The sequence below is a fragment of the Papio anubis genome, chromosome 19 (genome assembly GCF_008728515.1).
Source record: "Papio anubis isolate 15944 chromosome 19, Panubis1.0, whole genome shotgun sequence".
Taxonomy (NCBI): domain Eukaryota; kingdom Metazoa; phylum Chordata; class Mammalia; order Primates; family Cercopithecidae; genus Papio; species Papio anubis.
The window spans coordinates 12,566,328-12,593,027 of NC_044994.1; the positions used below are offsets into that span (position 1 = coordinate 12,566,328).

A 26,700-nucleotide genomic window follows, 5' to 3' on the forward strand; every position below is an offset into this window, starting at 1 on the left:
CTGCCTTAGCCTCCCGAATAGCTGGGATTACAGGCGTGTGCCACCACACCCAGCTAATTTTTATATTTTTAGTAGAGATGGGGTTTCGTCATGTTGGCCAGGCTGATCTTGAACTCTTGACCTCAGGTGATCCGTCCACTCAGCCTCCCAAAGTGCTGGGATTACAGGTGTGAACCACCGTGCCCAGCTGGCATAAAATAATTTAATAGTTCTAATTATCAGAAAATTCTGAAGAGTGAAGTTTGTTTTTGTTTTGTTTTGTTTTGTTTTTGAGATGGAGTCCAGCTCTGTCACGCAGGCTGGAGTGCAGTGGTGCAATCTTGGCTCACTGCAACCTCTACCTCCCGGGTTCAAGCGATTCTCCTGCCTCAGCCTCCCAAGTAGCTGGGACTACAGGCGCCCACCACCACGCCCAGCTAATTTTTTGCACTTTTTGTAGAGACGGGGTGTCACCATGTTGGCCAGGATAGTCTCGATCTCTTGACCTCGTGATCCGCCTGCCTGGGCCTCCCAAAGTGCTGGGATTACAGGCATGAGCCACCGCGCCCGGCCTTTAAATGAAGTTTTGAATGAAAGCTTATTGGTAATTAGAAGTTATTTTCATAGGTTCCAGCTTATTTAGATTGGTTAATCCTAATAGTCAATTAAAATAATAAGGATAAAATAGAAGAAGAGAATGGAAAAGAAGTTCAATTATAGTAAGCCCTCACTGAATATTAATTCCCTTACTCCTTTTCTCCTTCCCCCAACAACTTCTGGTTGTATTTCCATGGTTAGTAAAATGTACTGGATTTCACTTTTTTCCACCCACCCCGAGATGGAGCCTCGCTCTGTCACCCAGGCTGGATTGCAGTGGCGCAATCTCTGCTCACTGCAGCCTCCGCCTCCCGTTCAAGTGATTCTCCCACCTCAACTTCCCAAGTAGCTGGGATTACAGGCACCTGCCATCATGCCCGGTTCATTTTTGTATTTTTGTAGAGATGTGGTTTCACCATGTTGGCAAGGCTGATCTTGAACTCCTTACCTCAGGTGATCTCTGCCCACCTCAGCCTCCCAAAGTGCTAGAATTACAGGCAAGAGCCACCGCACCTGGCTGGATTTCACTTATGAAGATGACAGTACCTAGTTAGATGAAAAGCTCAGAAAACTTCCTTTTAAGTATTGAGTTTCAAAGTCGTGTAGAGTCTTTTTAATAGTTTAAAAAATGTATTTTGAGAAATCACTTATTTCTCAAAAAAATAACTGAACATCTAAATAATAATGATTTAACCCCATTACATTTTCTTTAGAGAATCATAGTCTATTTTAAATACCATTCCTGATGACCGGTTGATAAAGTTTCCAAGAGATACGAGGGATGGCCTGACTTGCAGGCAGGTAGGGAAGGTGATGCGGGAGATAGGAAGTGAAATAGGGTTGCTGGCTTGGTGAGACACTGTTGGGAAGAATTTGGAAAAGGAGGCATTTTGCTGGCCTGTGATAAGATGGGGTGAGCTGCTGATCAGGGGGTTGAGGGAGGGGGGGATTACAAAGGAATACGAGAAAGGAACCATGTGTAATATCTTGAAGAAAGTCAAACAGGTGATATTGGATAAGGAAACTGTTTCACAGAAGTAATTCACTATAAAGTTATGTAGTTAGTATATTTGGCAAAACCAAGACTAGAACTTTCTTCTGAATTCCTGTTTTAAAGTTCTTTTAGACACGATCTTGCCACCATTCCTCAGTAACCCAAGTTTGGTCATTGTTAAATGTTAATATTAGAAAGTACCAGTACCTCATAGTGGCACCCTAAATTCTTATTAATCAAATGAGGTTGGCTTTTGAAGACATTAGTATTAAAAATAAGATATAAGATGGAATGAAAAATTAGACATGTTAAAACATAGATTAACATTTTCTAAGCTCTTCTTGATATTCTCATGTTTAAAATTTATTTTGTTGCTTTGTTACAAGAATTATTTCACTAAATAAACTTAATATACTTTGAATCAGTTAGTGGCTAGGGGGTTTGTTATGTTTTCCTAGTGGTAGTCAGGACCATTGTTCTTTCATGTTTTAATCTTGTGTGTTAGGTATGGTGAACCGTGAAGTACTGGAACAAGTGGAGCGAGGATACAGGATGCCCTGCCCTCAGGGCTGTCCAGAATCCCTCCATGAATTGATGAATCTGTGTTGGAAGAAGGACCCTGATGAAAGACCAACATTTGAATATATTCAGTCCTTCTTGGAAGACTACTTCACTGCTACAGAGCCACAGTACCAGCCAGGAGAAAATTTATAATTCAAGTAGCCTATTTTATATGCACAAATCTGCCAAAATGTAAAGAACTTGTGTAGAGTTTCTACAGGAATCAAAAGAAGAAAATCTTCTTTACTGTGCATGTTTTTAATGTAAACTGGAATCCCAGATATGGTTGCACAAAACCACTTTTTTTCCCCCAAGTATTAAACTCTAATGTACCAATGATGAATTTTCCAACGTATTTCAGGGTCCAAAGAAAATAGAGCTAAGATACTGATGACAGTGTGGGTGATAGCATGGTAATGAAGGGCAATGAGGCTACTGCTTATAAATCATTTCCTTTCTTTTTTTCCCCACAGTTAGAATTGCTCAAAGAAAATTATTTATTGTTACAGATAAAACTTGAGAGATAAAAAGCTATACTGTAATAAAATCTAAAATTAAGGAGTACATGGGACCAAATGATTCCATTCCAGTTTTTAAAGTTTCTTGCATTATTCTCAAAAGTTTTTTCTAAGTTAAACAGTCAATATGCAATCTTAATATATGCTTTCTTTTGCATGGACATGGGCCAGGTTTTTCAAAAGGAATATAAACAGGATCTCAAACTTGATTAAATGTTAGACCACAGAAGTGGAATTTGAAAGTATAATGCAGTACATTAATGTTCATATTCATGGAACTGAAAGAATAAGAAGTTTTCCACTTCAGTCCTTTTCTGAGGAGTTTGTCTTAGAATAATGAAGGTAACTAGAAAGTGAGTTAATCTTGTATGAGGTTGCATTGATCTTTTAAGGCAATATATAATTGAAACTACTGTCCAATGAAAGGGGAAATGTTTTAATCTTTAGATAGCATTCTAAGTAAGACCCAGCATTTAAAAAGCCCTTTTAAAAAAATAGATTTGGTACTGTGAGATATTGCTAATATGTCCTTATGGGGATGGGTGCCACAAATAGAAAATATGACCAGATCAGGGATTTGAATGCACTTTTGCTCATGGTGAATATAGATGAACAGAGAGGAAAATGTATTTAAAAGAAATACGAGAAAAGAAAATGTGAAAGTTTTACAAGTAGAGGGATGGAATGTGATGTTTAATGTTGATGTCATGGAGTGACAAAATGGCTTTGCTGGCACTCAAAGCTCCTCACTTAGCTATGTTCTGAGACTTTTAAGAGTTATAAGGTATAACTATAAAACTAATTTTTCTTACACACTAAATGGATATTTGTTCAGAATAGTGAAGTTACGGCTTCACATTCATTCCTGTGGGATATGACTTTAATGTAAAACATTTTTAGGACTCCAGTTTTCAAATCATGTTTGAATCTACTTTTGCTTTTAAAGTCTACATAATGGTGATCATTTTTTCCCTTTTAGAATACATTAAATGGTTGATTTGGGGAGGAAAACTTAGTCTGAATATTAACAGCGGTGAAAAGGGAACAGTTTTTACCCTAAAGTGCAAAAGTGAAACATACAAAATAAGACTGATTTTTAAGAGTAACTCAGTAATTTCAAAATACAGATTTGAATGGCGGCATTAGTGGTTTAAGTGTCTAGCAGAGGAAAAATCGAATCTGATAAAATGAAGATCTGGTGTATATGTTTTAAAATACTCTCATATAGTCACACCTTAATCTTATATTAGGCCCCTCTATTTTCAGGATATAATTCTTAACTATCATTATTTACCTGATTTTAATCATCAAATTTGAATTTCTTTGCCATGGCATATATGTTCAAATTCAAACCATTTTAAAATGTGACAGGTGGACTTCATGCAAGTTGGCAATAGTTCTGGTACTAAAAATTGTGGTTGTTTTTTTCTGTTTACGTAACCTGCTTAGTATTGACACTCTCTGCCAAGAGGGTCTTCCTAAGAAGAGTGCTGTCATTATTTCCTCTTGTCAACAACTTGTGACACGAGATTTTTTTAAGGGCTTTATGTGAACTATGATATTGTAATTTTTCTGAGCATATTCAAAAGGGTAACAAAATTATGTGTATGTACTAAATCTAATCAGGAAAGTAAGCCAGGAAAAGTTGATGGTATTCATTAGGTTTTAACTGAATGGAGCAGTTCCTTATGTAATAACAATTGCATAGTAGGGATAAAACACTAACTTAATGTGTATTCATTTTAAATTGTTCTGTATTTTTAAATTGCCAAGAAAAATAAACAACTTTGTAAATTTGGAGATTTTTTCCAACAGCTCTTCGTCTTCAGTGTCTTAAAGTGGAAGTTAACCTTTACCAAAAAAGGAAGTTGGCAAAAACAGCCTTCTAGCACACTTTTTTTAATGAATAATGGTAGCCTAAACTTAATATTTTTATAAAGTATTGTAATACTGTTTTGTGGATAATTGAAATAAAAAATTCTCATTGAATGCACCTATTAGTCCTTTTAGTTGCCGTTCATATTCTCATTCATTTTTTAAAAATTGGTATATTCTGAATTTATTCTTCCATTGGGGAAAAAATGTTCAGTTACTTGTAACTACTGAGCAGAATTTAATCAATCCTTTATTAAATTCAGAACATTATTGAACTCATTCTTTGTGGTCAATTTTCTATGTCAAGTGAGTGACATTATTTTTATAAGCATTTTCTTCTTTTTAAAATTATACCAGCAAATACAGTTAATGCAGAAACCTAAGTAATCTGAGTGGAGCTATTCACAATCTCTGTAAAGAATATAAAATAGAATGACCAGTTTTATTATAAATTAAGGGGCTTAATTTTCTAAAAAAGGAAAATATGAGCCTTATCTCTGTGTGTTTTATAATTATTTTATTATATAGGTATAATGAAAATAAAATAGTACTAAATTTTGAATGGTCATTCAAAAGCATTTATTTTCAATAAGATAATAGTGTTAATTACCGTTTACTACTATCTAAAATTATTGGCTTTTTCTCTGATTTCTAAAACACCTCATTTAGTAAACGTTTATTTTTGTAGTATAGCAATAGTTCCTCAATTTAAGAATGTTTTTCTAGTTTCCTGTTTGCCTTTTAATTTTCCATATAATTTCTGACATGTAAGTTGTACATTTGTAGATTGTCAAATCTGTTCATTCCTTTTTTATGCTTAGAAGTCCTCATCTACCCCAAGATTAATATTCATCTATCCATATTATAGTTTGTGCTTGTGTGTGTGTGTGTGTGAGAGAGAGAGAGAGAGACAGGATCTTGCTCTGTTGCCCAGGTTGAAGTGCAGTGGCACCATCATGACTCACTGCAGCCTCGACCTCCCAGGCTCAAGCAATCCTCCCACGTCAGCCTCCCAAGTAGCTGGGAGTACAGGCGTGAGCCACCTTGCCTGGCTAACTTTTGATATTTTGTAGAGACAGGGTTTTGCCATTTGCTTAGGCTGGTCTCAGAACTCCTGAGCTCAAGTGATCCACCTGCCTCGGCCTCCCAAAGTGCTGGGATTACAGGCATAAGCCACTGCACCCAGCCCTATAGGTTATGCTTTTTAAAAAGCATTTTAATTCATTTGGAAGTTGAGTATAAAATGTGGCTTAAGGGCCAGGCACATTTTATACTCAATGTGGAGTGCTGTGATGCGATCTTGGCTCACTGCAACCTCTGCCTCCCAGGTTAGAGCAATCCTTGCGCCTCAGCCTCCCGAGTAGCTTGAATTACAGGTGCATGCCACCATGCCCAGCTAATTTTTGTGTTTTTAATAGAGACAGGGTTTCGCCATGTTGGCCAGGCTGCTCTCGAACTTCTGACCTCAGATGATCCGCCCACCTCGACCTCCCAGAATGCTGGGATTATAGGCGTGAGCCACCACAACTGCCCCAAAACAAATATTTTTTAAATGAGTTTTTCAGTGTCTATTTTTCCAATATTAGTAAACCATTTCTTCTAAAACTGTTGGACAGAATGTTCAATTAGCTGTTATACTGCAATTCAATAACTTACGAGTTGAATTTTAAAATGAATAGGAAGGAGGCTGGGTGCAGTGACTCATGCCTGTAATCCCAACACTTTGGGAGTCTGGTCTGGAGGATCGCTTGAGCCCAGGAGTTCAAGATCAGCCTGGGCAGCATGACGAAACCCCATCTGTACAAAAATTAGCTGGGCATGGTGGTGCGTACCTGTGGTCCCAACTTCTAAGGAGGCTGAGGTGGGAGAATTGTTTGAGCCCAGGAGGTAGAAACTGCAGTGAACTGCGATCGCGCCACTGCACTCCAATCTGGGTGACAGAGTGAGACCCTGTTTCAAAAAAAAAAAAATAGAACTAGAAATGACAGTAAAACAATAAAAGCTAAGTAGATAATATGTGCAAATTCTGTAGTAGCAGGAATGGCCCCTGGGACCTTGAAGAAACAGATGGCGGTATTCAATTTTAAGATCCTTGCAGAGTCCTTGCTACCCCAAACCTTCCTGCAAATTGGCTACACACAACCGTGAGTCAGTGACCTTAGGAAAGAAAAGGAATTGGGGTCACGGCCAGAAGGTGTAATGACAAGCTACAAAAAAGGATAGGGATGGATTTCATAACCTAGCTTAAATGCAATGGGGAAATTCGGGAAATAAATCAGGTCAGTAGAAGAAAAGACTACCAAGTACTTCCAGAGATACTTGGAGAGACACTGGATTTCACAGGGACATGGCATAGGGGTTCAATCCAGCTTCACTGCGATCTTAAAGGTCAAGTTAACTTGAGTAAGTTGGAGGACTTTGAAAATCCAAGTAAAAAATTGTCACTAGCCTGTGACAATAGAGATGAGAGAAATAACTTTGCAGTTGACCAAAAAGGTTGACAGTGATTCTAATAACTGAATTAAAGTGGTGTGGCCCTTAAAGTTTATTAAATTCCACTTATTCACTCATAATTGCACCATTTTCATGGAAAGTCTTAGTCTCCTAAAACACTGAGAGGATATACCGTGGAACTAGATGGCAAACTTGGTTTGGTTGGTTTTTGTAATCTTTATAATTGCTAGAAAGTTAGAAAAGGGTGGTATCACTTCAGCAGAAATTTTGAAAAACTCGTGGAACCAGAAGAAACCCAATCTAAAAGAAATACAAGAGAACATTTTTGCAGTTTTAAGTGCAATTTCAAAGAAAATTCAAACTTAGAATCAAATTCAAAGAGGAGGCAGCACCCCAAAGCAATATTTTTTGTTTTACTGAGGTATAATTTACATACAACAAACTCACCATTTTAAGTGTACCACTAGAGTTTTTGACAAATGTATACAGCCATGAAACCACTACCAGAATCACAGAACATTTCCATCATTTCAGAAAATTCCATTATGCCCTTTTACAGTCAACCTCTTCCATTCACCCTGACCTCTGGCAACCGCTGAGTGTTTTCTGAGACTGTAATTGTACATTTCTAGGGCTTTATATAAATGGAATCATATGTAGTCAATGTGTCTGATGTCTTTCGTTTAGTATAATGCTTTTGAGATTCATGTTTTTATGGCTCAGTAATATTCCATTGTGTGGATGTGTACTACATCCTGGTTTTGTCCTTTTACCAGTTGATGGATGTTTAGGTTGTTACTAGTTTTAGGCTATCAGAAAGCTGCTATGAACATTCAAATACAAGTTTTTATTTTAAACATAGGTTTTAAATTCTCTTGCGTAATTACCTGAGTAGGATTACTGAGTTGTATAGTACATGAATGTTTAACTTTCTAAGAAACTGATAACCTATTTTCCAAAGAAGCTGTACCCTTTCACACTCCTCCAGCAATGTATGAGAGTTCCAGCTGCTTCACATCCTTGCCAATACTTGGTATTGCCAGTCCCTTTAATTGTAACCATCCTGGTGCGTCTTAGTAGTACATCACTGTGGTTTTAATGTGCGTTTCCCTAATGACTAATAATGTTGAGTCTTTTCATAAGCTTATTTCAAATTCATATATCTGCTTAGGTGGAATGTCTATTAAAGTCTTTTGCCCATTTTTTATATCAAGTTGTCATCGTACTGAGTTGTAATTTTTTCAATATTCTGCATACAAGTCCTTTAACAGATGTTTTGCAAATATTTTTCTCTCAATCACAGCTTGCGTTTTCATTTATTTAATGGTTTTTTATCGAAGAGAAAACATTTTTAATTTTGATAATTTAATTGACAATGTTTTTCTTTTATGATTCATGCTTTTAATGTCCTAAGAAAGTTTGTTTTATCCAAGTACAAAAAGATTTTCTCCTGTGTTTTCTTTAGAAGTTCTATAATTCTAGCTCTTAAAATTTGGATCTATATTCCACTTCGAGATGATTTTTGTGTATGATACAAGGTAAGGATCCAGGGTTGTTTTGTTCGTTCATAGGGATATTCAATTGTTCGAGCACCATTTGTTGGAAAGACTGTCTTACTCATTGAATTTTCTTGGCCCCTGTGTTTTTTTTTTAATTTTTAAATTTTTTTTTTTAATTTTTATTTTGTAGACGGAGTCTCGCTTTGTCGCCCAGCCTGGAGTGCAGTGGCACAGTCTCGGCTCACCGCAACCTCTGCCTCCCACGTTCAGATGATTCTCCTGCCTCAGCCTCCCGAGTAACTGGGACTACAGGTGACCGCCACCAGGCCCGGCTAATTTTTTGTATTTTTAATAGAGACGGGGTTTCACCGTGTTAGCCAGAATGGTCTCCATCTCCTGACCTCAGGATCCGCCCGCCTCGGCCTCCCAAACTGCTAGAATTATAGGCGTGAGACACCGCGCCCAGCCTTATTTATTTATTTATTTATTTATTTAGAGTCGGAGTCTCCCTCTGTCGCCCAGGCTGGAGTGTAGCGGCGCGATCTCGGCTCACTGCAAGCTCCGCCTCCCGGGTTCAAGTAATTCTGCCTCAGCCTCCCTAGTAGCTGGGATTACAGGCTCGCACCACCACACCCTGCTAATTATTGTACTTTTAGTAGAGGCGGGATTTCGCCATGCTGGCCAGGCTGATTTCAAACTCCTGACCTCAGGTGATCCGCCCGCCTCGGCCTCCCGAAGTGCTGGGATTACAGGCTGAGGTAAGGTATTTAAAACACCCTGCATCAGTATGGGTGTAATAAATGATGACCTGCCTCTTAATTTATCAGGTGGCAAACTGAGACTGTGGGCACTTAAAAAGACCTAGCATTTTCTAGCGCACTGCTCTCCTGGGTACGCTGGCGACACCTGCGGCCTCGGGTCGGGAGCTGAGCCACTGGCCGGAATCTGCCGCTGAGCAAATGCACTCGCTCAGACCCGACGTCTCCCTCCAGGGCGCCGCTCCCGGGCAGGTCCCTTCACGATTCTTCAATTCCGGCCGAGCAGGGTCCCGCGGAGGTGCCGACCTGGCGCGAGGCCTCCTGCCCGCCCAGGTTCCGCGGCGGCCCTGAGCGAACCCTAGCGGGTTCAGCTCCTTCCAGGCTGAGAAGGGAACAGCGGAAGGCTGAGCGCGCCCCGGGGAGCCCCGAACGGGGACTGGAGCTCCCGTGGGGCCAAGCTCACGAGGTGCGGCCGCGCGGCCAATGAGCGCCCTCTTTGCCCCTACGGTGCCCCGCCTCGCCGCGCTCCCACCCTCCCGCCGCGCACTGGAGATCCCGACCAGTCCTGACCGACCAGTCCTGACCGCACGGGTGGCGCGGCTGCGGGGTGCGGGGAGCATGGTGCGCGGCAGGATCTCCCGGCTCTCGGTCCGGGACGTGCGCTTCCCGACGTCGCTTGGGGGCCACGGCTCAGACGCCATGGTAAGGGCGGCTTGCGGCCCGGTCCGTCTCGCCCCGCCGACTGCAGACCTGCAGGCCCCGGGTAGCTTCCCAACTTCGAACCCATTGCTTCTGTACGGTGGGAGGTGCGCCTGGAGCAAACACTCGTTTTTCATGCCTTGGAGCAATTGTATAAGTATCCAGAAACTTTCCACTCTCCTGGGTTTTTTCTTTGCTGGAGTTTAGAATATCCTGGTTTTACTTTTACGACTCACATTTTGCTGGAAATGGTAGAATGCATAACAGGCAATAGCAGCAAAATTATTTCTTGGGTTCCCGCCAATGAAACCCTAGAGCACAGCGCCAGCTGGCTTCCTCTGTACCCTGAACGCGACGGGGTTCACCGTGAGGGAGAACAGGAAGGCCGGGGCTGGGAGTTTGGAGTGGTGATCCCGCCTCCGCAGCTTGCTGTGTGACTTGGAGAAGATCCAAACCTCTGGGTCTTTTGGACCCGTCCATGAAATGAAGGTGTCACAGTCGGGTTGAGAAAGCAAGCGCGTGATAACCGGGTCACATGAGAGGGAGCTCTCATGAAATTACCCTCAAACATGGTTAGAAAGGATTGATGCAAGTATCAGTCTTAAGAGATGTAATAAAGTAAGGGCAGGAACTCTGACTCCTACCTAAATGCTGAAGGTCTTTTTTGCTTACTGAGGGTGTTAGAACGTCAGGCCTTCCCTCCCCTCCCCCGTCTAGAGCGGTGTTTCCCAAACACTGTGCAGGGTCTTCAGGGAGCCTATTCCCCTCTGGGTCCTCAGTGCCCGTCTTGGTCCACTGATGAGACTGGCCGCGCTAGAAAAACAGAGTTGTGTGGGCATGTAGTGAATGTGTGAAAGTATGCCGGAAAGTGAGGAACGGCAATGTTAGGAAAATGGTTACCAGTAGGGAGGAAAGGAAATGGGGTCACGGAGGGGACCACGAGGTCTCTAATTCCCACTGTAATGTTTTACTTCCTAAACTGGGTAGATGGCAAGCTGGTGTTCATTACATTATCTATACTCTTTCTGTACCTGAAATGTTTTATAAAAATAGACCTCTCGTTAAAGAAAGTTTTTAAATGCAAAAGAATGTCCTTTTTGAGATTAAGTTCATCCTGCATTTTAAAAATTTTATTCTATGTTATTTTTAAAATTTATTTGTTTATTTATTGAGGCAGTGTCTCTTATCGGTTGCCCAAGCTGGAGTGCAGCGGTACTATCATGGCTAACAGCAGCCTTGACCTCCCTGGCTCAACCAATCCTCCCACCTCAGCCTCCCAAGTAGCTGGGACTACAGGTGTGCGCCATGAAGCCCAGCTTCTTTTTGTATTTTTTTGACAGGGCCCAGGCTGTCATCCTCTTTAAAATCTTCATGTGTCCTTTCTTATATGATGTTGGTAAATGACTTAAAACACCCAGCAGGCAATCCTTTATGGAACTCAAATGTTTGAAATTTTACTGTCTTATAGAATCCACTCAATCTTATGCAACTGCCTTTGCCTCTGTGAAGCTTTAGCAGCTGTGGGTAAGTCACACAATCTTTCTAAGCCTAGGTTTCTCATCTGTAAAATGGGTACAATAATATTCACTTTATACCTGTAAATGAGATACCTGTAAAGAGCCTGGCTCAGAGAAGGCCATCAGTAAAGTTGGCTATAGGCCAGGCAGGAGGCTCACACCTGTAATCCTAAGTGGAGGCCTAGGCAGGAGGATCACTTGAGCCCAGAAGTTCAATTACAGTGAACTATGATCGTGCCACTGCATTCCAGCCTGGGCACTGGATGACACAGTGAGACCTTGTTTCTAAAGAAAAAAGGAGGGGTTGGCTGTAATTACTATTCCCTCTGAGGAAACTGAAGCAGAAGGAACCCCTAATCTAGACTTGACTTTGGATTTGTGAAATATTAAGACAGCCTGGTTTGGCTGAGCGTGGTGGTTGTTCAAGCCTATAATCCCAGCACTTTGGAAGGCCAAGGCAGGTGGATCGCTTGAGCCCAGGAGTTCGAGACCAGCTTGAGCAACATAGTGAGACCTCGTCTCAACAAAAAAATACAAAAATTAGCTGGGCTTAGTTGCGTGCACCTGTGGTCCCAGCCACTCAGGAGGCTGAGGTGGGAGGATCTCTGCAGCCTGGGAGGTCGAGGCTGCAGTGAGCTGTAATTGTGTCACTGCACTCCAGTCTGGGTGACAGAGAGAGACCCTGTCTCAAAAGACAGCCTGGTTTACTGTAGAATAATTCAAGAAATGGAATTTGCCTCTGGGCCTGAGTGGTGTCTAACACATGGTGAGGAGACATTATCTAATGCCTGTATTGCAAGCTCCTAAATATTTAAGCATTTTATCTTGGGGAGATAGGGCGCATGTTGTGGGCCAACTCTCAAGTGCCTTCTTTTAGAATGAGCTGCTTTGCAGTTCACCATGGAGATGGCTTCACCTGCCCGTGAGGCATGCTGGACCATCAGCACTTAGCAGCAAAGTGAGCCTCCCTGATCACAAGTAGGATATTTTCAAGAAAGAGCAATAAAGCGATCCTCAAAATCTGCTAAAGACTCCTGCTTTTTTTTTTTTTTTTTTTTTTTTTAAGACTGAGTCTCGCTTGTCGCTCAGCCTGGAGTGCAGTGGTGCGATTTCATCTCACTGCAACCTCTGCCACCCAGGTGCAAATGATTCTCATGCCTCAGCCTCTGGAGTAGCTGTGATTACAGGTGCGCACCACCACACCCGGCTAATTTTTGTATTTTTGATAGAGACAGGGTTTCACCATGTTGTCCAGGCTGGTCTCGATCTCCTGAGCTCAGGGGATCCACCTGCCTCTTCCTCCCAAAGTGCTGGATTACAGGCATGAGCCACTATGCCGGGCTTACCTCCTTCTTAATCTGAAATCGATTTATGTTCCTTTCTTCTCTGTGAATTGCCCCTGTTATTTCTCCTTTGGCTGTCCTTACCCTCGGATACTTTTTCCGCTGTCAGCCACCTCTTCGTGGGCTCTCTCCCCTCATGGCCTCCTGCCTTTCTGACGGCTCCTCCTTCCTCCACTGGCCCCTTCTTCCCTTTCTCAGACTCAGGCTTCAGCATCTTCCCCGTCTCCCTGCACACTCCCATGAAGACCTTCTCCACATTCTGGCTTTGGTGCCGCCCTTTATGCTGGAGATTCCCAGATCTCATTTCCAGAGCTGCCTCCTTAACCCATAGGTCTGGATACTTCCTGTTAGGTTTTTCACCTTCATGCTAAACGCAGTTTGTCTAAATCGGAAGTCATCTTCCATACCCTGCCGCCCCTCCCTCCTGACCCATCTTGGATCATTCTGCTAATCACAGGGATCCAAAAGCTTCAAGTCACTTTTGGCTCATCTCGTCCTGTTGACCCTCATCTGAGGCTTCAGTGAAAGGTTTCCTTTTTCCATTGCTTCCTCTTCTTGGAACCTAGCAACTGTCGATGGGTCTTTAATTCTTGGAGTCTCCTTCTCAGCCTCATCGCTCAACTCCTTCAGGAACCCAATGGCTCAGCCAAGCCAGGATGGGCACCAACCCTTGAATACACTCCAGTCTCTCCCTCTTCTGACCCCTTTACTTTCTGCACTGCTGCTGCTACCTCACCTGAGATATTCCTCCCTCCCAGACCCTTCACTCCCCTTCCCACTGCTGAGAAGCTCCCCTTCCTTGACCGGCCAGCTCAGATTCTGTCTTCATCATAAAGCCTTCTCCCGCTTCAAGAAGCACATTCAGCTAACAGTGCTCTCTGCCGGTCGTTCATAGTTTGCATCTCTCCCAGGCCTTAGCATGTTCTGCCTTATATTATTAAGGTTTTTGTAACCATGTCTTTTTATTTATTTATTTTAGAGATGGCGTCTCGCTTTATTGCCCAGGCTAGTCTTGAATTCCTGGGCTCAAGCAGTCCTCCTGTCTTGGCCTACCAAAGTGTTGGGATTACAGGCATGAGCCACCATGCCCGTCCTATAACCAGGTCTTCTCAAATGTAACCTCCTCAAGGGCAGACATATCTGTAACACCCTTGCAAGCTGCACCAGCTCTGACACGTAGTTGGTGCTCAGTGATGCATCACACTGATTTCCTGCCACTGGGCTGTGACACCAGACTCAGGGCTCCCATCCATCACATACAGCTCCCTCAGCCACAACATCCCCAATACAGGGAATTACAATCTGCCTTCATAATTTACTTGTGGCCGGGTGCGGTGGCTCACACCTGTAATCCTAGCATTTTGGGAGGCCGAGGCAGGTGGATCACCTGAGGTCAGGAGTTCAAGACGAGCCTGGCCAATGTGGCAAAATCCCATCTCTACTAAAAAAAAAAAAAAATAGCTGGGCATAGTGGCGGGTGCCTGTAATCCCAGCTACTTGGGAGGCTGAGGCAGAAGAATCACTTGAATCCAGGAGGCAGAGGTTGCAGTGAGCCAAGATCATGCCACTACGCTCCAGCCTGGAGGACAGAGTGAGACTCAGTCTCAATAATAATAATAATAATAATAATAATAAAATATTATTTACTTGTGTGACCTTTTGCAAATTACTAAACCTCCTTAAAACTTCATTTCCTCTTCTCTAGTAGGTATAAGAGCACCTAGTTGATAATACTGTTATAGGATTAAATTAAACCATGTAGAGCTCTTAGAATATAGTGTGTCTGGCACAATAAATATTATAGAATAATAACAGTAATAAATTGTTATAGCCTTATGCAAAATTCTTCTTTAAGAATGCATTCAGATCTTCTGCCTGGCTTTTCGGGGTCTCCATTATTCCGTGACATAGAACAAAACAAAAAAAGAGCGAATTCATCTAGAAGCTTTACTTCTTCATTTTCCCCCACTGGTCTCTGACCTTGTGCCGTTGTGTTTTCAGCCCTGCTATAAACTGCTGTGAGATCAGTCCAATTTTATGCAAGAGTTTTCTGAACCTTTGGCTTGTTCAATTTGAAGCTGCTTGTGAATGTAACTTTGTTCAAAGAGCTGACAGAGATAGCTGCGAGTGAAAACTCCTTGGCTTAAAATTGAGCCGCTGCTGGGCGTGATGGCTCATGCCTGTAATCCCAGCACTTTAAGATAAGGCCTAAGCGGGTGGATCACTAGAGCTCTGGAGTTTGAGACCAGCCTGGGCAACATGCAAGACTCCATCTCTATTTTTTTATTTAGAAAATAAATACATAAATAAAAATGAGCCTCACTTTTTGACCTAATTGAAAGCAGGTGATAAAAATGTATACCTTGCGATCAGGTGCAGTGGCTCACACTTGTAATCCCAGCACTTTGGGAGGTCGAGGCAGGCAGATCACCTGAAGTCAGGAGTTCAAGACCAGCCTGGCCAACATGGTGAAACTTTGTCTCTGCTAAAAATACAAAAATCAGCCGAGTGTGGTGGCATGTGCCTGTAATCCCAGCTACCTGGGAGGCTGAGGCAGGAGAATTACTTGAACTTGGGAGGCTGAGGTTGCAGTGAGCTGAGATCACGCCACTGCACTCCTGCTGAGGTGACAGAGCAAAACTCCGTCTCAAAAAAAAAAAGGTATACGTTGCACTTATTGAAACACTTTGGGCCGGGCGCGGTGGCTTAAGCCTGTAATCCCAGCACTTTGGGAGGCCGAGACGGGCGGATCACGAGGTCAGGAGATCGAGACCATCCTGGCTAACCCGGTGAAACCCCGTCTCTACTAAAAAATACAAAAAACTAGCCGGGCGAGGTGGCGGGCGCCTGTAGTCCCAGCTACTCAGGAGGCTGAGGCAGGAGAATGGCATGAACCCGGGAGGCGGAGCTAGCAGTGAGCTGAGATCTGGCCACTGCACTCCCGCCTGGGTGACAGAGCGAGACTCCGTCTCAAAAAAAAAAAAAAAAAAGAAAAACACTTTGGATCTTTCAGGAGGACATTCCTTTTCTCCATTCAGAGCCCTTTGTTTTCTTTGGGGTATAGCAACAGTTCCTTCTGTGGGAGCTCTTGTGGTATGGCCCCTGTGGCATTGTCTGTCCTCATGTGACATCATTCTCATGGTTCTTTTCGGGTTTCTCATGCTGGCATTGTTTCGGCGGGGAATTCTCTCCTGCAGCACACGGATCCTGACTACTCAGCTGCCTATGTCGTCATAGAAACTGATGCGGAAGATGGAATCAAGGGGTGTGGAATCACCTTCACTCTGGGAAAAGGCACTGAAGTTGGTGAGTTGAAGATTCTCTCAAGGTTCCAGAATGCTTAATTTTCAGATGAGATTCTAACTTCGATTTTTAGATTCATTAGAATCTTGATTTAGATTCAGTTCCAATCTTGTTTTTCTCTGTGTTTAACTGCTCAAAGTGAGTAAAAATAGTGTTTCATCGTTTGTTATTTATTTCACTGGGAGAAATTTAAAAGTGACAGAATTTGGCCTCTCTCCTTGCAGTCATCTCTAGTCTGTTAGAAAATCCTTGACTCTTAGTCTGTTTCTCTGTGTCAAATGACAGCTACAAGGATGTTTTTCACCTGCCTTTCACCCGGGGCCACTGTCGAGCTTTAACAACCTGCCGTGGGTGAGTAACCAAGGGCAAGGAGAGGGAGGAGATGTGAGTTCCCACAGCAAAAAAAGGCTCATTGTGATGTGCACAGTGAGTCTACTCACTTTTCTATATATATTTCTTTCTTTTTTTTTTTTTTGAGACAGAGCCTCACTCTGTCACCCAGGCTGGAGTGCAGTGGCGCAATCTCAACTCACTGCAAACTCTGCCTCCTGGGTTTAAGCAATTCTCCTGCCTTAGCCTCCTGAGAAGCTGAGATTACAGGCACCCACCACCACGCCCAGCCAATTTTTGTATTTTTAGTAGAGACGGGGTTTCACCATGTTGGCCAGGCTGGTCTCGAACTCCTGACTTCAGATGATCCACCCGCCTCAGCCTCGCAAAGTGCTGGGATTACAGGTGTGAGCCACCGCACCCAGCCTTTTCAAAATATTTCACACCAAATTGGTTTCAAGTTCACTATTTTCATGGCAAAAAAGGGCTTTAGCCCCGCCCAATCTCGAAGGTCTCCTTTGGGGAAGAGCAGATTCTTTAAGATGCATACAGAGCTGTGAATACGTCATTCTTTTTTTATTTGCATTTTCTGTTTTCTTAAACAAGATACAGAGCATAACTTTTCTCAGAGCTGGATGTGATCTCAATGGTAATCTTGAGCCATCTCATTTTTTAGAGAGAAGAAAACTGAGGCACAGGCAGATACCCAGCAAGTCATGGCAGAATCGCCTGACTGCCCGAAGCACTTTCTCTTCAGAACTTTTAAATGCAACTCTTTTTGAACACATCATACCTGCACATGGTACAAAATTCAAGAAGTACAAAACAGTGACCTTTGCCAGGTCAATTTCAGTGGATTATTAGGGGCTGAAGCCAAATTATAATAGATTGAAGGGTAAGGGTCTAGAAGGAGGGAAAAGAGTTTCTCTAACTTTGGTGGTAGTGTGATACCTCTCCCATGGATATTTGCACCATCAGCGCTCTCAGTAGTTGTAGAAAAAAATCTTGGCCCATTGAGAGATTTTAAATTGTTAAGCATATAAAAGAAGTGTGTGAGTTTGTGAGTGTGTGTCTGTCTGAATGGCAAGGGAACCTTCCTTGAACTTGCAATGGACACTGCCCAGGTGGCTGCTGTTTCTGCTCTTCACAGGGCTGGTCAGTTGTCTGGCAAGTCAGTCCTTCTGCAGACTTCTCCTGAGTGCTGCCATGCATCAGGCACTGAAGTAATTTTAAAAAGAGAAAGATAGGCTAGGCGTGGTGATTCACGCCTGTAATCTCAGCACTTTGGGAGGTTGAGGCGGGCAGATTGCTTGAGTCAAGGAGTTCGAGACCAGCCTGGTCGACATGGTGAAACCCTGTCTTTACTAAAAATACAAAAATTAGCTGGCCGTGGTGATGCATGGCTGTAATCTCAGCTACTCAGGAGGCTGAGGCATGAGAATTGCTTGAACCTGGAAGTTGGAGTTTGCAGTGAGCTGAGATTGTGCCACTCCACTCCAGCCTGGGTGAAAGAGCGAGACTCCGTCAAAAAAAAAAAAAAGTTAAAGAAGGATGAAGAAGACAGAATCCCACATATCAGGAGCACACAAACATATTGGAGAAGTAGACATAAAAGACATGATCATAGTGCAGTCTGAGAATGACTATTTTTTTAAATTATGTACAAGTTTTACAGAGAGAGGATATATTACGCTGTTCTTTTTTTTCTTTTTGGAGACAAGAATCTTGCTCTGTTGCCCAGCCTGGAGTGCAGTTGCGCAATCTCGCTCACTACAACCTCCACCTCCCGAGTTCAAGCAATTCTTGTGCCTCAGCCTCCCGAGTAGCTGGGATTACAGGCACACACCACCATGCCTGGCTCGTTTTTATATTTTTAGTAGAGATAAGAGTTTACCATGTTTGGTCAGGCTGGTCTCCTGACTTCAGATGATCTGCCCACCTGGGCCTCTCAAAGTGCTAGGATTACAGGCACAAACCACCACTCCAAGCCAGGCTGTTCTTGCATTGCTATAAAGGAGTACCAGAGACTGGGTAATTTATAAAGAAAAAGAGGCTTAATTGCCTCATGGTTCTGCAGGTTTTCCAGAAAGCATGGTGCCAGCTGCTCAGCTTCTAGGGAGGCTTCAGGACACTCACAGTCATGGTGGAAGGTGAGGGGGGAGCAGACACGTCCTATGTCGAAAGCAGGAGCAAGAGAAAGAGAGTGGGGAGGTGCTACACGCTTTTAAGCCACTAGATCTCACGAGAAACTCACTCACTGTCTCAAGGCCAGTACCAATGGGATGGTGCTAAACCATTCATGAGAAATCCACCTCCATGACCTAATCACCTCCCACCAGGCCCCACCTCCAACACTGGGGATTACATTTCAACATGAAAATTGTGCAGAATGTCTAACCCATATCAGGTGGTAACTTCACTCTGTCCAAACGGCTCAGGGAAGGCTTCAGAGCAGAAGTATTGCTTTGAGGTGAGTCTCGAAGAGCCAACAGGAATTTGCCAGGCAGAGAGAGGAGACCATACTGTGAGTCAGTCCCCCTTTTCTCTATTAAGTAAACAATTTACTGTTAAAGTTTTCCCCAAAATAGTAACCACTTACTAAGATAGAGCTGTGAGCTATGTTTCTGCTTATCCTGCAACTTTAATTATCCCTTGTTTGTAAGTTGAGTACTTTATGAAGCTGCTGTCTTTCTCCATCCTGCAAACCCTACAACACACCCCCCCAAAGGTTGCATAAAACTCAGCGAGCTTACAAGGTATGTTAGGCCATTGGACCCACTCTCTGTTAACAGCCAAGACTTTAAACTTTGCCGACTCGGGCACACGTGGAGGGGCCCTGGGCACTAAGATAGATAAGAAGCTCTTCTGGGATGGGTGCTGAGCTCAGTGTTCAGGGCCTTCACTCCCCCTCCCCTCTTCCATTCCCAGCCCCACACCACTGTCTTGGTGGATGTCTCAGGCAGGGTAAATCAATTTCCATCTCTCCATGACTTTAATTAATGACTCTTTTATGCTAAGGTTTTTGGCTTCTGCCTTTTTCAGACCACAACATGACAGAACCCATTTTAACTTTAACCTTGCTACATATTTCAGGTGACTCACTGCAGTCTCACTAAATGTGTTACACGGCACTCACACTGAAGATGAAAAATGCCATTAGCTCATCCTGGTTCTTCTGCTTACTTACCTAATCATCCGTTTATGATTAAAAAAACATAGGGTTACTGTGAAGAGAGTGCTTGTGTGTGAGACAGAGAGGGAGGGCTGTTTTTCAGATGTATAGAATACACCAATGTAGTTTTTGGTTGGGTATTTTTTAAAATCATGTCTTTATTAAATTTACTTAATTAATATTCATTTTTTATCCTTCTTTCTTTATGTTTTTAAAGTTTTTATTATTGATTAATTGATTTGAGATAAGATCTTGCTCTGTCACCCAGGCTGGAGTACAGTGGTGCAATCACGGCTCATGCAGCCTTGACCTTCCAAACTCAAGTGATTGTCCCACCTCAGCTTCCCGAGTAGCTGGGACCACAGGCACAAGCCACCATGCCTAGCTAATGTTTTGGTTTTTTGTTTTGTTTTGTTTTGTTTTGCTTTTGAGAGACAGAGTCTTGCTCTGTTGCCCAGGGTGGAGTGGAATGGTGCCATCTTGGCTCACTGCACCCTCTACCTCTGGGTTCAAATGATTCTCCTGCCTCAGCTTCCCAAGTATCTGGGACTACAGGTATGTGCCACCATGCCCAGCTAATTTTTGTATTTTTAATAGAGACAGGGTTTCACTATATGTTGGCCAGGCCAGTCTTGAACTCCTGACCTCAGGTGATCCGCCTACCTCAGCCTCCCAAAGTGGTAGGATTACAGGTGTGAGCCACCACACCTGACCTGGGTTTGGTTTTGTTTTGCTTTTTTCTTTAAAAAAAAACAATTTTTTTTTTTTTTTTTTTGAGATGGAGTTTCGCTCTTGTTGCCAAGGCTGGAGTGCAGTGGCATGATCTCTGCTCACTGCAACCTTCACCTCCCAGGTTCAAGCGATTCTCCTGCCTCAGCCTCCAAAGTAGCTGGCACTACAGGTGCCTGCAACCATGCTGGGCTAATTTTTGTATTTTTTGTAGAGACAGGGTTTCATCATTTTGCCCAGACTGGTCTTGAACTCCTGAGTTCAAGCAATCCACTGCCTCAGCCTCCCAAAGTGATGGGATTGCAGGCATAAGCCATAAGCCACCATGGCTGGCGTGTTTCTGTTTTATTTTATTTAGTTAGTTAGTTAGTTATTTTTGTGACAGAGTCTTACTCTGTCTCCCAGGCTGGAGTGCAGTGACGTGATCTCGGCTCACTGCAACCTCCACCTCCCGGGTTCAAGTGATTCTCCTGCCTCAGCCTCCCGAGTAGCTGGGATTATAGGTGCCCACTATAATGCCAGCGAATTTTTGTATTTTTCAGTAGAGACAGGGTTTCACTGTGTTGGCCAGATTAGTCTCGAACCCCTGACCTCAGGTGATCCACCCGCCTCAGCCTCCCAAAGTGCTGGGATTACAGGCGTGAGCAACCAGAGGCAGCCTTTTTTTTTTTAAAGACTTAATTTGTTTTAGAGTAGTTTTAGGTTCACAGCAAAACTGAAGTTAAAACTGAAGCAAAACTTCCAGCAAAACTGGAAGTTACAAAGATTTCCCACATACCTCTGTCCCCACACAGGCACAGCCTCCCTCATTATCAACATTTCCCACATACCCCTGTCCCCACACAGCCACAACCTCCCTCTTTATCAACATTCTGCCCAGAGTGGCCCATTTGTTGCAACTGATGAACCTGCATCGGCACATCATGATCACCCAAAGTCTGTAGTTTACAATAGGGGTCACTCTTAGTGTTGTATATTCGGTAGGTTTGGACACATATATAATAATATATACAATGTAGACTAAGTTAGTTTTTAAAAGAATATATAGAAAAAATAAAAAGATGTACAGAGAAATAATTTTTTTTTTTTTTTGAGACAGAGTTTCGCTCTTTTTGCCCAGGCTGGAGTGCAATGGCGTGATCTCAGCTCACCGCAACCTCCGCCTCCCGGGTTCAAGCGATTCTCCTGCCTCAGCCTCCCGAGTAGCTGGGATTACAGGCATGCGCCACCACCCCGGCTAATTTTGTATTTTTAGTAGAGACGGGGTTTCTCCACGTTGGTCAGGCTGGTCTTGAGCTCCCGACCTCAGGTGATCCACCTGCCTCAGCCTCCCAAAGTGCTGGGCTTATAGGCGTGAGCCACTGCGCCCAGCAAGAATTTTTAAATAGACAAAAATTTTTTAAAACCCAGCCTTAATAGTTTGTGACACCACTCTTACTTCAGACACCCACAAGTCACCCACAGACTTTACTCAATGTCCTTCCAGTGCTAAAGGCTCCAGAGAATTGAAGTCCCTGAGCAGACCCAAACAAAAGAAAACCCCCTATGTTTAGTTGGCAAGAAGCTGCCTTCAAGGGCCTTTTTTTCTTTTCCAAGTCAATTTCCTGCCACAACCAAAATTTCTCTTTTTTTTTTTTTTTTTTTTTGAGGTGGAGTTTCCCTCTTGTCACCCAGAGTGGAGTGCAGTGGTATGATCTTGGCTGGCTCACTGCAGCCTCTGCCTCCTGGGTTCAAGTGATTCTCCTGCCTCAGCCCCCCAGGTAGCTGGTATTACAGGCACGCACCACCATGCCTGGCTAATTTTTGTGTTTTTAGTAGAGACAGGGTTTCACCATGTTGATCAGGCTGGTCTTGTACTCCTGACCTCAGGTGATCCGCCCACCTCGGCCTCCCAAAGTGCTGGAATTACAGGCATGAGCCACCGTGCCTGGCCTCACAACCCAAATTTCTATTAAATGCCACAAATTCTAGTCTCCTGTTGAGCAAGAAAAATCCACACACTGCAGATGAATGCGTAAGTGCTGCTTGTGCACGCTGAGAGTCATAAAGATGAGATCATCCTTAGCTTTTGTTAAGTGCATTTGGTATTGTGACGTGAACCAGAGGTACGCTTCAGTCAATGATTTATAGCAACAATCAAATTGCCGAGACGGTGGTTTGGTGTCAGTGTACCTCACTGTGAGTCACTGACTTACTTCAGATTTTCTTTAATTCAAGAGCATCCACCTTCAAGGAGTGAGGAGGATTCTGTCTTCTCACAATTCTAGGGAACGAATATCTGAACCAGAATGATTGTGTATCCCATTAACAAAAGCCCTAGAGAACCTGGAATGGCTGGTTCAGCCCTAACTGCTACATCTGACCACAAGTGTGCAATCATCTCAGAGCTGTTTCACCCTTAGCCAGGCATGTGCTAAAAGCTTGGGGAGGCCGGGGGCAGTGGCTCACGCTTGTAATCCCAGCTCTTTGGGAGGCCGAGGCGGGCGGATCACGAGGTCAGGAGATCGAAACTATCCTGGCTAACACGGTGAAACGCCGTCTCTACTAAAAAATACAAAACATTGTGAGTATGGTAGCAGGCGCCTGTAGTCCCAGCTACTCGGGAGGCTGAGGCAGGAGAACGGCGTCAACCCGGGGGATGGAGCTTGCAGTGAGCCGAGATCGGGCCTCTGCACTCCAGCCTGGGAGACAAAGCAAGACTCCGTCTCAAAAAAAAAAAAAAAGGCAGGCGCGAGTGGCTCAAGCCTGTAATCCTAGCACTTTGGAAGGCCGAGACGGGTGGATCACGGGAGTCTGGAGATCAGAGACCATCTGGCTAACGGTGAAACCAGTCTCTGCACTACAAAATACAAAAACTAGCTGGGCGAGGTGGCTGGTATGCTGTAGTCCCAGCTACTCAGGAGGGGCTGAGGCGTGAGGTGGTGGGCACCGGGGCTGGCTACAGTGAGAGCTGAGATCCGGCCACTGCACGCAGCCTGGGCGACTGGCTGAACTCTGTCTCGAGAAAAAAAAAGCTTGAGGCATCACTTTCTTTCTTTTTCTTGAGGCCAGGGTTTCACTCTCTTGTTGCCCAGGCTGGAGTGCAATAATACAGTCTCGGCTCACTGCAACCTCCACCTCCTGGGTTCAAGTGATTCTCCTCCCTCCGCCTCCCAAGTAGCTGGGATTACAGGCACCCGCCACCATGCCCAGCTAATTTTTGTATTTTTAGTAGGGGCAGGGTTTCACTATGTTGGCCAAGCTGGTCTCAAACTCTTGACCTCAGGTGATCCACCGGCCTCCGCCTCCCAAAATGCTGGAATTACAGACATGAGCCACCGTGCCCAGCCTGGGGCACCACTTTCATAGTGTCCTTCTCAGGATCTTATTGACAGTAAAACTGTACCTCTACAACTGTCCTATTAAATGACTGAAAACTTTTACTATTGAATCCATGGCAGCACCAAACAAATTTATCAAAATGTTTTGGAATACATTCCTTTCTTTGAAGCTAAGCTGATGGCTTGATTCAATTATTGTGGCCATGTACACAACATAGGCTAAATGTTTCCTAGAATTGGCAAAGGATCAAAGGGTTACTTTACTTATTCATCATCTTAAACAACACAAGAAAGCCTTATTATTATTATTATTATTATTATTATTATTATTATTATTTGAGACAGGGTCCAGCTCTGTCACTCTGTCACTCAGGCTGGAGTGCAGTGGCACAATCTCAGCTTACTGCAACCTCTGCGTCCAGAGGTCAAGTGATCCTCCCACCTCAGCATCCCGAGTAGCTGGGACCACCATGCCCGGCTAATTTTTGTATTTTTTGTAGAGATGGTGTCTTGCCACACTGCCCAGGCTGGTCTCGAATTCCTGAGCTCAAGTGATCCGCCCATCTCAGCCTCCCAAAGTACTGGCATTACAGGAGTGAATGCCAGGTCCAAGAAATCCTTTTAAAGTAAAATACCACAGGACGTGGTGGCTCATACCTGTAGTCCCAACACTTTGGGAGGCCGGGGTGGGAGGATCGCTTGAGCCCAGAGTTCCAGAACCTCTCTACCTGCTGCCCCATGCAACACAGCAAGACCTTGTCACTACAAAAAATTTAAACATTAGCTGGTGTGGTGTTATGTGTAGGTCCTAGCTACTAGGAGGCTGAGACAAAAAGACTACTTGAGACTAGGCATTCAAGATTACAGTGAGGTGCTGGGTGCAGTGTCTCACACCTATAATCCCAGCAATTTGGGTGGCCGAGGCAGGTGGATCACTTGAGTTCAGGAGTTCGAGACCAGCCTGGGAGGCATGGTGAAACCCCATCTCTACCAAAAATACAAGAAATTAGCCGGGCATGGTGGCTGGAGCCTGTGGTCCCAGCTATTCAGGAGGCTGAGGTGGAAGAATCACTTGAACCCAGGAGGTGGGGATTGGAGTGAGCCAAGGTCCTGCCACTGTACTCCAGGCAGGGTGACAGAGTGAGACCCTATCTCTAAAAAATAATAATAATAATTAAAGGTACCAAAAATAAATAATTGATGGTAATGCTAACACAAATTAAATTTAACCTTCAAATTACTTATGAGAAATGTAGTATATCATAAGAAAGTCAATAGTAAGAAATTTCATGTTTGTAGACAGTGTTTTCATGTATTTTAACATTTTGCAAATAGCATGCTGATTGCAAATTCATTTTATTTAATCTTTAATAGTTTATATTGTGAATTCAAGGCATCTTCTATACTTGTCAATAATGAAAAGGCATTTCTCTTTTTAAAAATTCTATTAAGTCAGCCTTCTTATTCCTTAGGAACATGAACCAGCATGGTTTGGTTTTGAATCTGATTGTTCAAACACTTTACAAAGTAAATAGGAAAATAATTTGGGAAGATTATTTAAACTTGTCAATCTATGATTCTGTTTTTCACGTGACAGCCAATCACAATGTGTTCTCTACTCAGGAAGTTTAGCTCAGTATATGGATTAACACCTGTTCTACTTGTGTGATATTTCTTATGACAACCACAGAAAACATATATGGGACCGGGCACAGTGGCTCATGCCTGTAATCCCAGAACTTTGGGAGACCAAGGCGGGTGGATCCCTTGAGCCCAAGAATTTGAGACTAGCCTGGGCAGCATGTCAAAACTGCATCTCTACAAAAAATACCAAAATTAACCAGGCTTGGCGGCACATGCCTGTAATCCCAGCTACTCAGGAAGCTGAGGTGGGAGGATCACCTGAGCCGGGGAAGTCAAGGTTGCGGTGAGCCGTGATCGTGCCACTGCACTCCAGCCTGGGTGACAGAGTAATACCCTGACAAAAAATAAAAATAAAAATAAAATAAAAATAAAAAAAGAAAGAAAAGAAAAGAACAGAACGGCTGGGTGTGGTGGCTCACACCTGTAATCACAGCACTTTGGGAGGCCGAGGCGGGAGGATCACGAGGTCAGGAGATCGCGACCATCCTGGCTAACACGGTGAAACCCCGTCTCTACTAAAAATACAAAAGCAAAATTAGCCGGGCGTGGTGGCGGGTGCCTGTAGTCACAGTTACTGGGGAGGCTGAGGCTGGAGAATGGTGTGAACCTGGGAGGCGGAGTTTGCAGTGAGCCAAGATCATGCCACTGCACTCCAGCCTGGGTGACAGAGCTAGACTCAAAAAAAAAAAAAAAAAAAAACGTATTTGATGCAATTTTAAAAAGAATATACCTTTGAGATGGAGTCTTGCTCTTGTTGCCCAGGCTGGAGTGCAATGGCACAATCTCGGCTCACTGCAACCTCTGCCTCCTGGGTTCAAGCGATTCTCCTGCCTCAGCCTCCTGAGTAGCTGGAATTACAAGCACACACCACTGTGCCCTGCTAATTTTTGTATTTTCAGTAGAGACAGGGTTTCGCCATGTTGGCCAGGCTGATCTGGAACTACTGATCTCAAGTTGTCTGCCTGCCTTGGCCTCCCAAAGTGTTGAGGTTGCAGGCATGAGCCACCGCACCTGGTCTAGATTTCATTTTTTTCATAAAATGTTCACATTTGTTTGTTTGTGATGTTTTCGGGTGTTAATTTCTTGACCTAATATAAAAACATAAACAAGAGTTCAATCCTTTTTAAATAGTTGTCTGTGCTGTCAATGCCCTCGCCCACCATGTGCTCAACAAGGACCTCAAGGACATTGTTGGTGACTTCAGAGGCTTCTATAGGCAGCTGACGAGTGATGGGCAGCTCAGATGGGTAAGGGACCTATTTCGTAAAATGCTTATATAAGTAATACTACCAAGGTCTGAGATATCCTTTGAGTGCAACAAATGTGAAAATAGAGATGGGTTTATTTGTTTATTTATTTATTTTTTGAGATGGAGTCTCGCTCTGTCACCCAGGTTGGAGTACAGTGG

The 26,700-nt window shown here is 43.7% G+C and overlaps 2 protein-coding genes across 7 annotated transcripts in view; both read left to right on the top strand.

Moving 5' to 3' along the window:
- Positions 1 to 4,799, top strand: part of YES1 (YES proto-oncogene 1, Src family tyrosine kinase) — an 85,889-nt gene extending 81,090 nt beyond the window's left edge. For 2 of the 3 annotated variants that reach the window (XM_003914208.5, XM_009192484.4), the window contains exon 12: positions 2,076 to 4,799. In XM_003914208.5, the coding sequence (XP_003914257.1) occupies positions 2,076 to 2,284 (209 nt within the window). In that variant the 3' untranslated portion in view covers positions 2,285 to 4,799. The remainder of the gene's footprint in view (positions 1 to 2,075) is intronic. The other variant, XM_009192485.4, reaches the window with a different exon arrangement.
- A 4,963-nt stretch (positions 4,800 to 9,762) lies between these two features.
- ENOSF1 (enolase superfamily member 1) overlaps positions 9,763 to 26,700 on the top strand; it is a 39,043-nt gene continuing 22,105 nt past the window's right edge. Inside the window, exons 1-3 of one of the 4 annotated variants that reach the window (XM_031658732.1) lie at positions 9,768 to 9,937; positions 15,992 to 16,100; positions 26,424 to 26,539. In XM_031658732.1, the coding sequence (XP_031514592.1) occupies positions 9,854 to 9,937; positions 15,992 to 16,100; positions 26,424 to 26,539 (309 nt within the window). In that variant the 5' untranslated portion in view covers positions 9,768 to 9,853. Of the gene's footprint in view, positions 9,938 to 15,991; positions 16,101 to 26,423; positions 26,540 to 26,700 lie in introns of all 4 variants that reach the window. The other 3 variants (XM_031658733.1, XM_009192490.3, XM_017951597.3) reach the window with 3 other exon arrangements.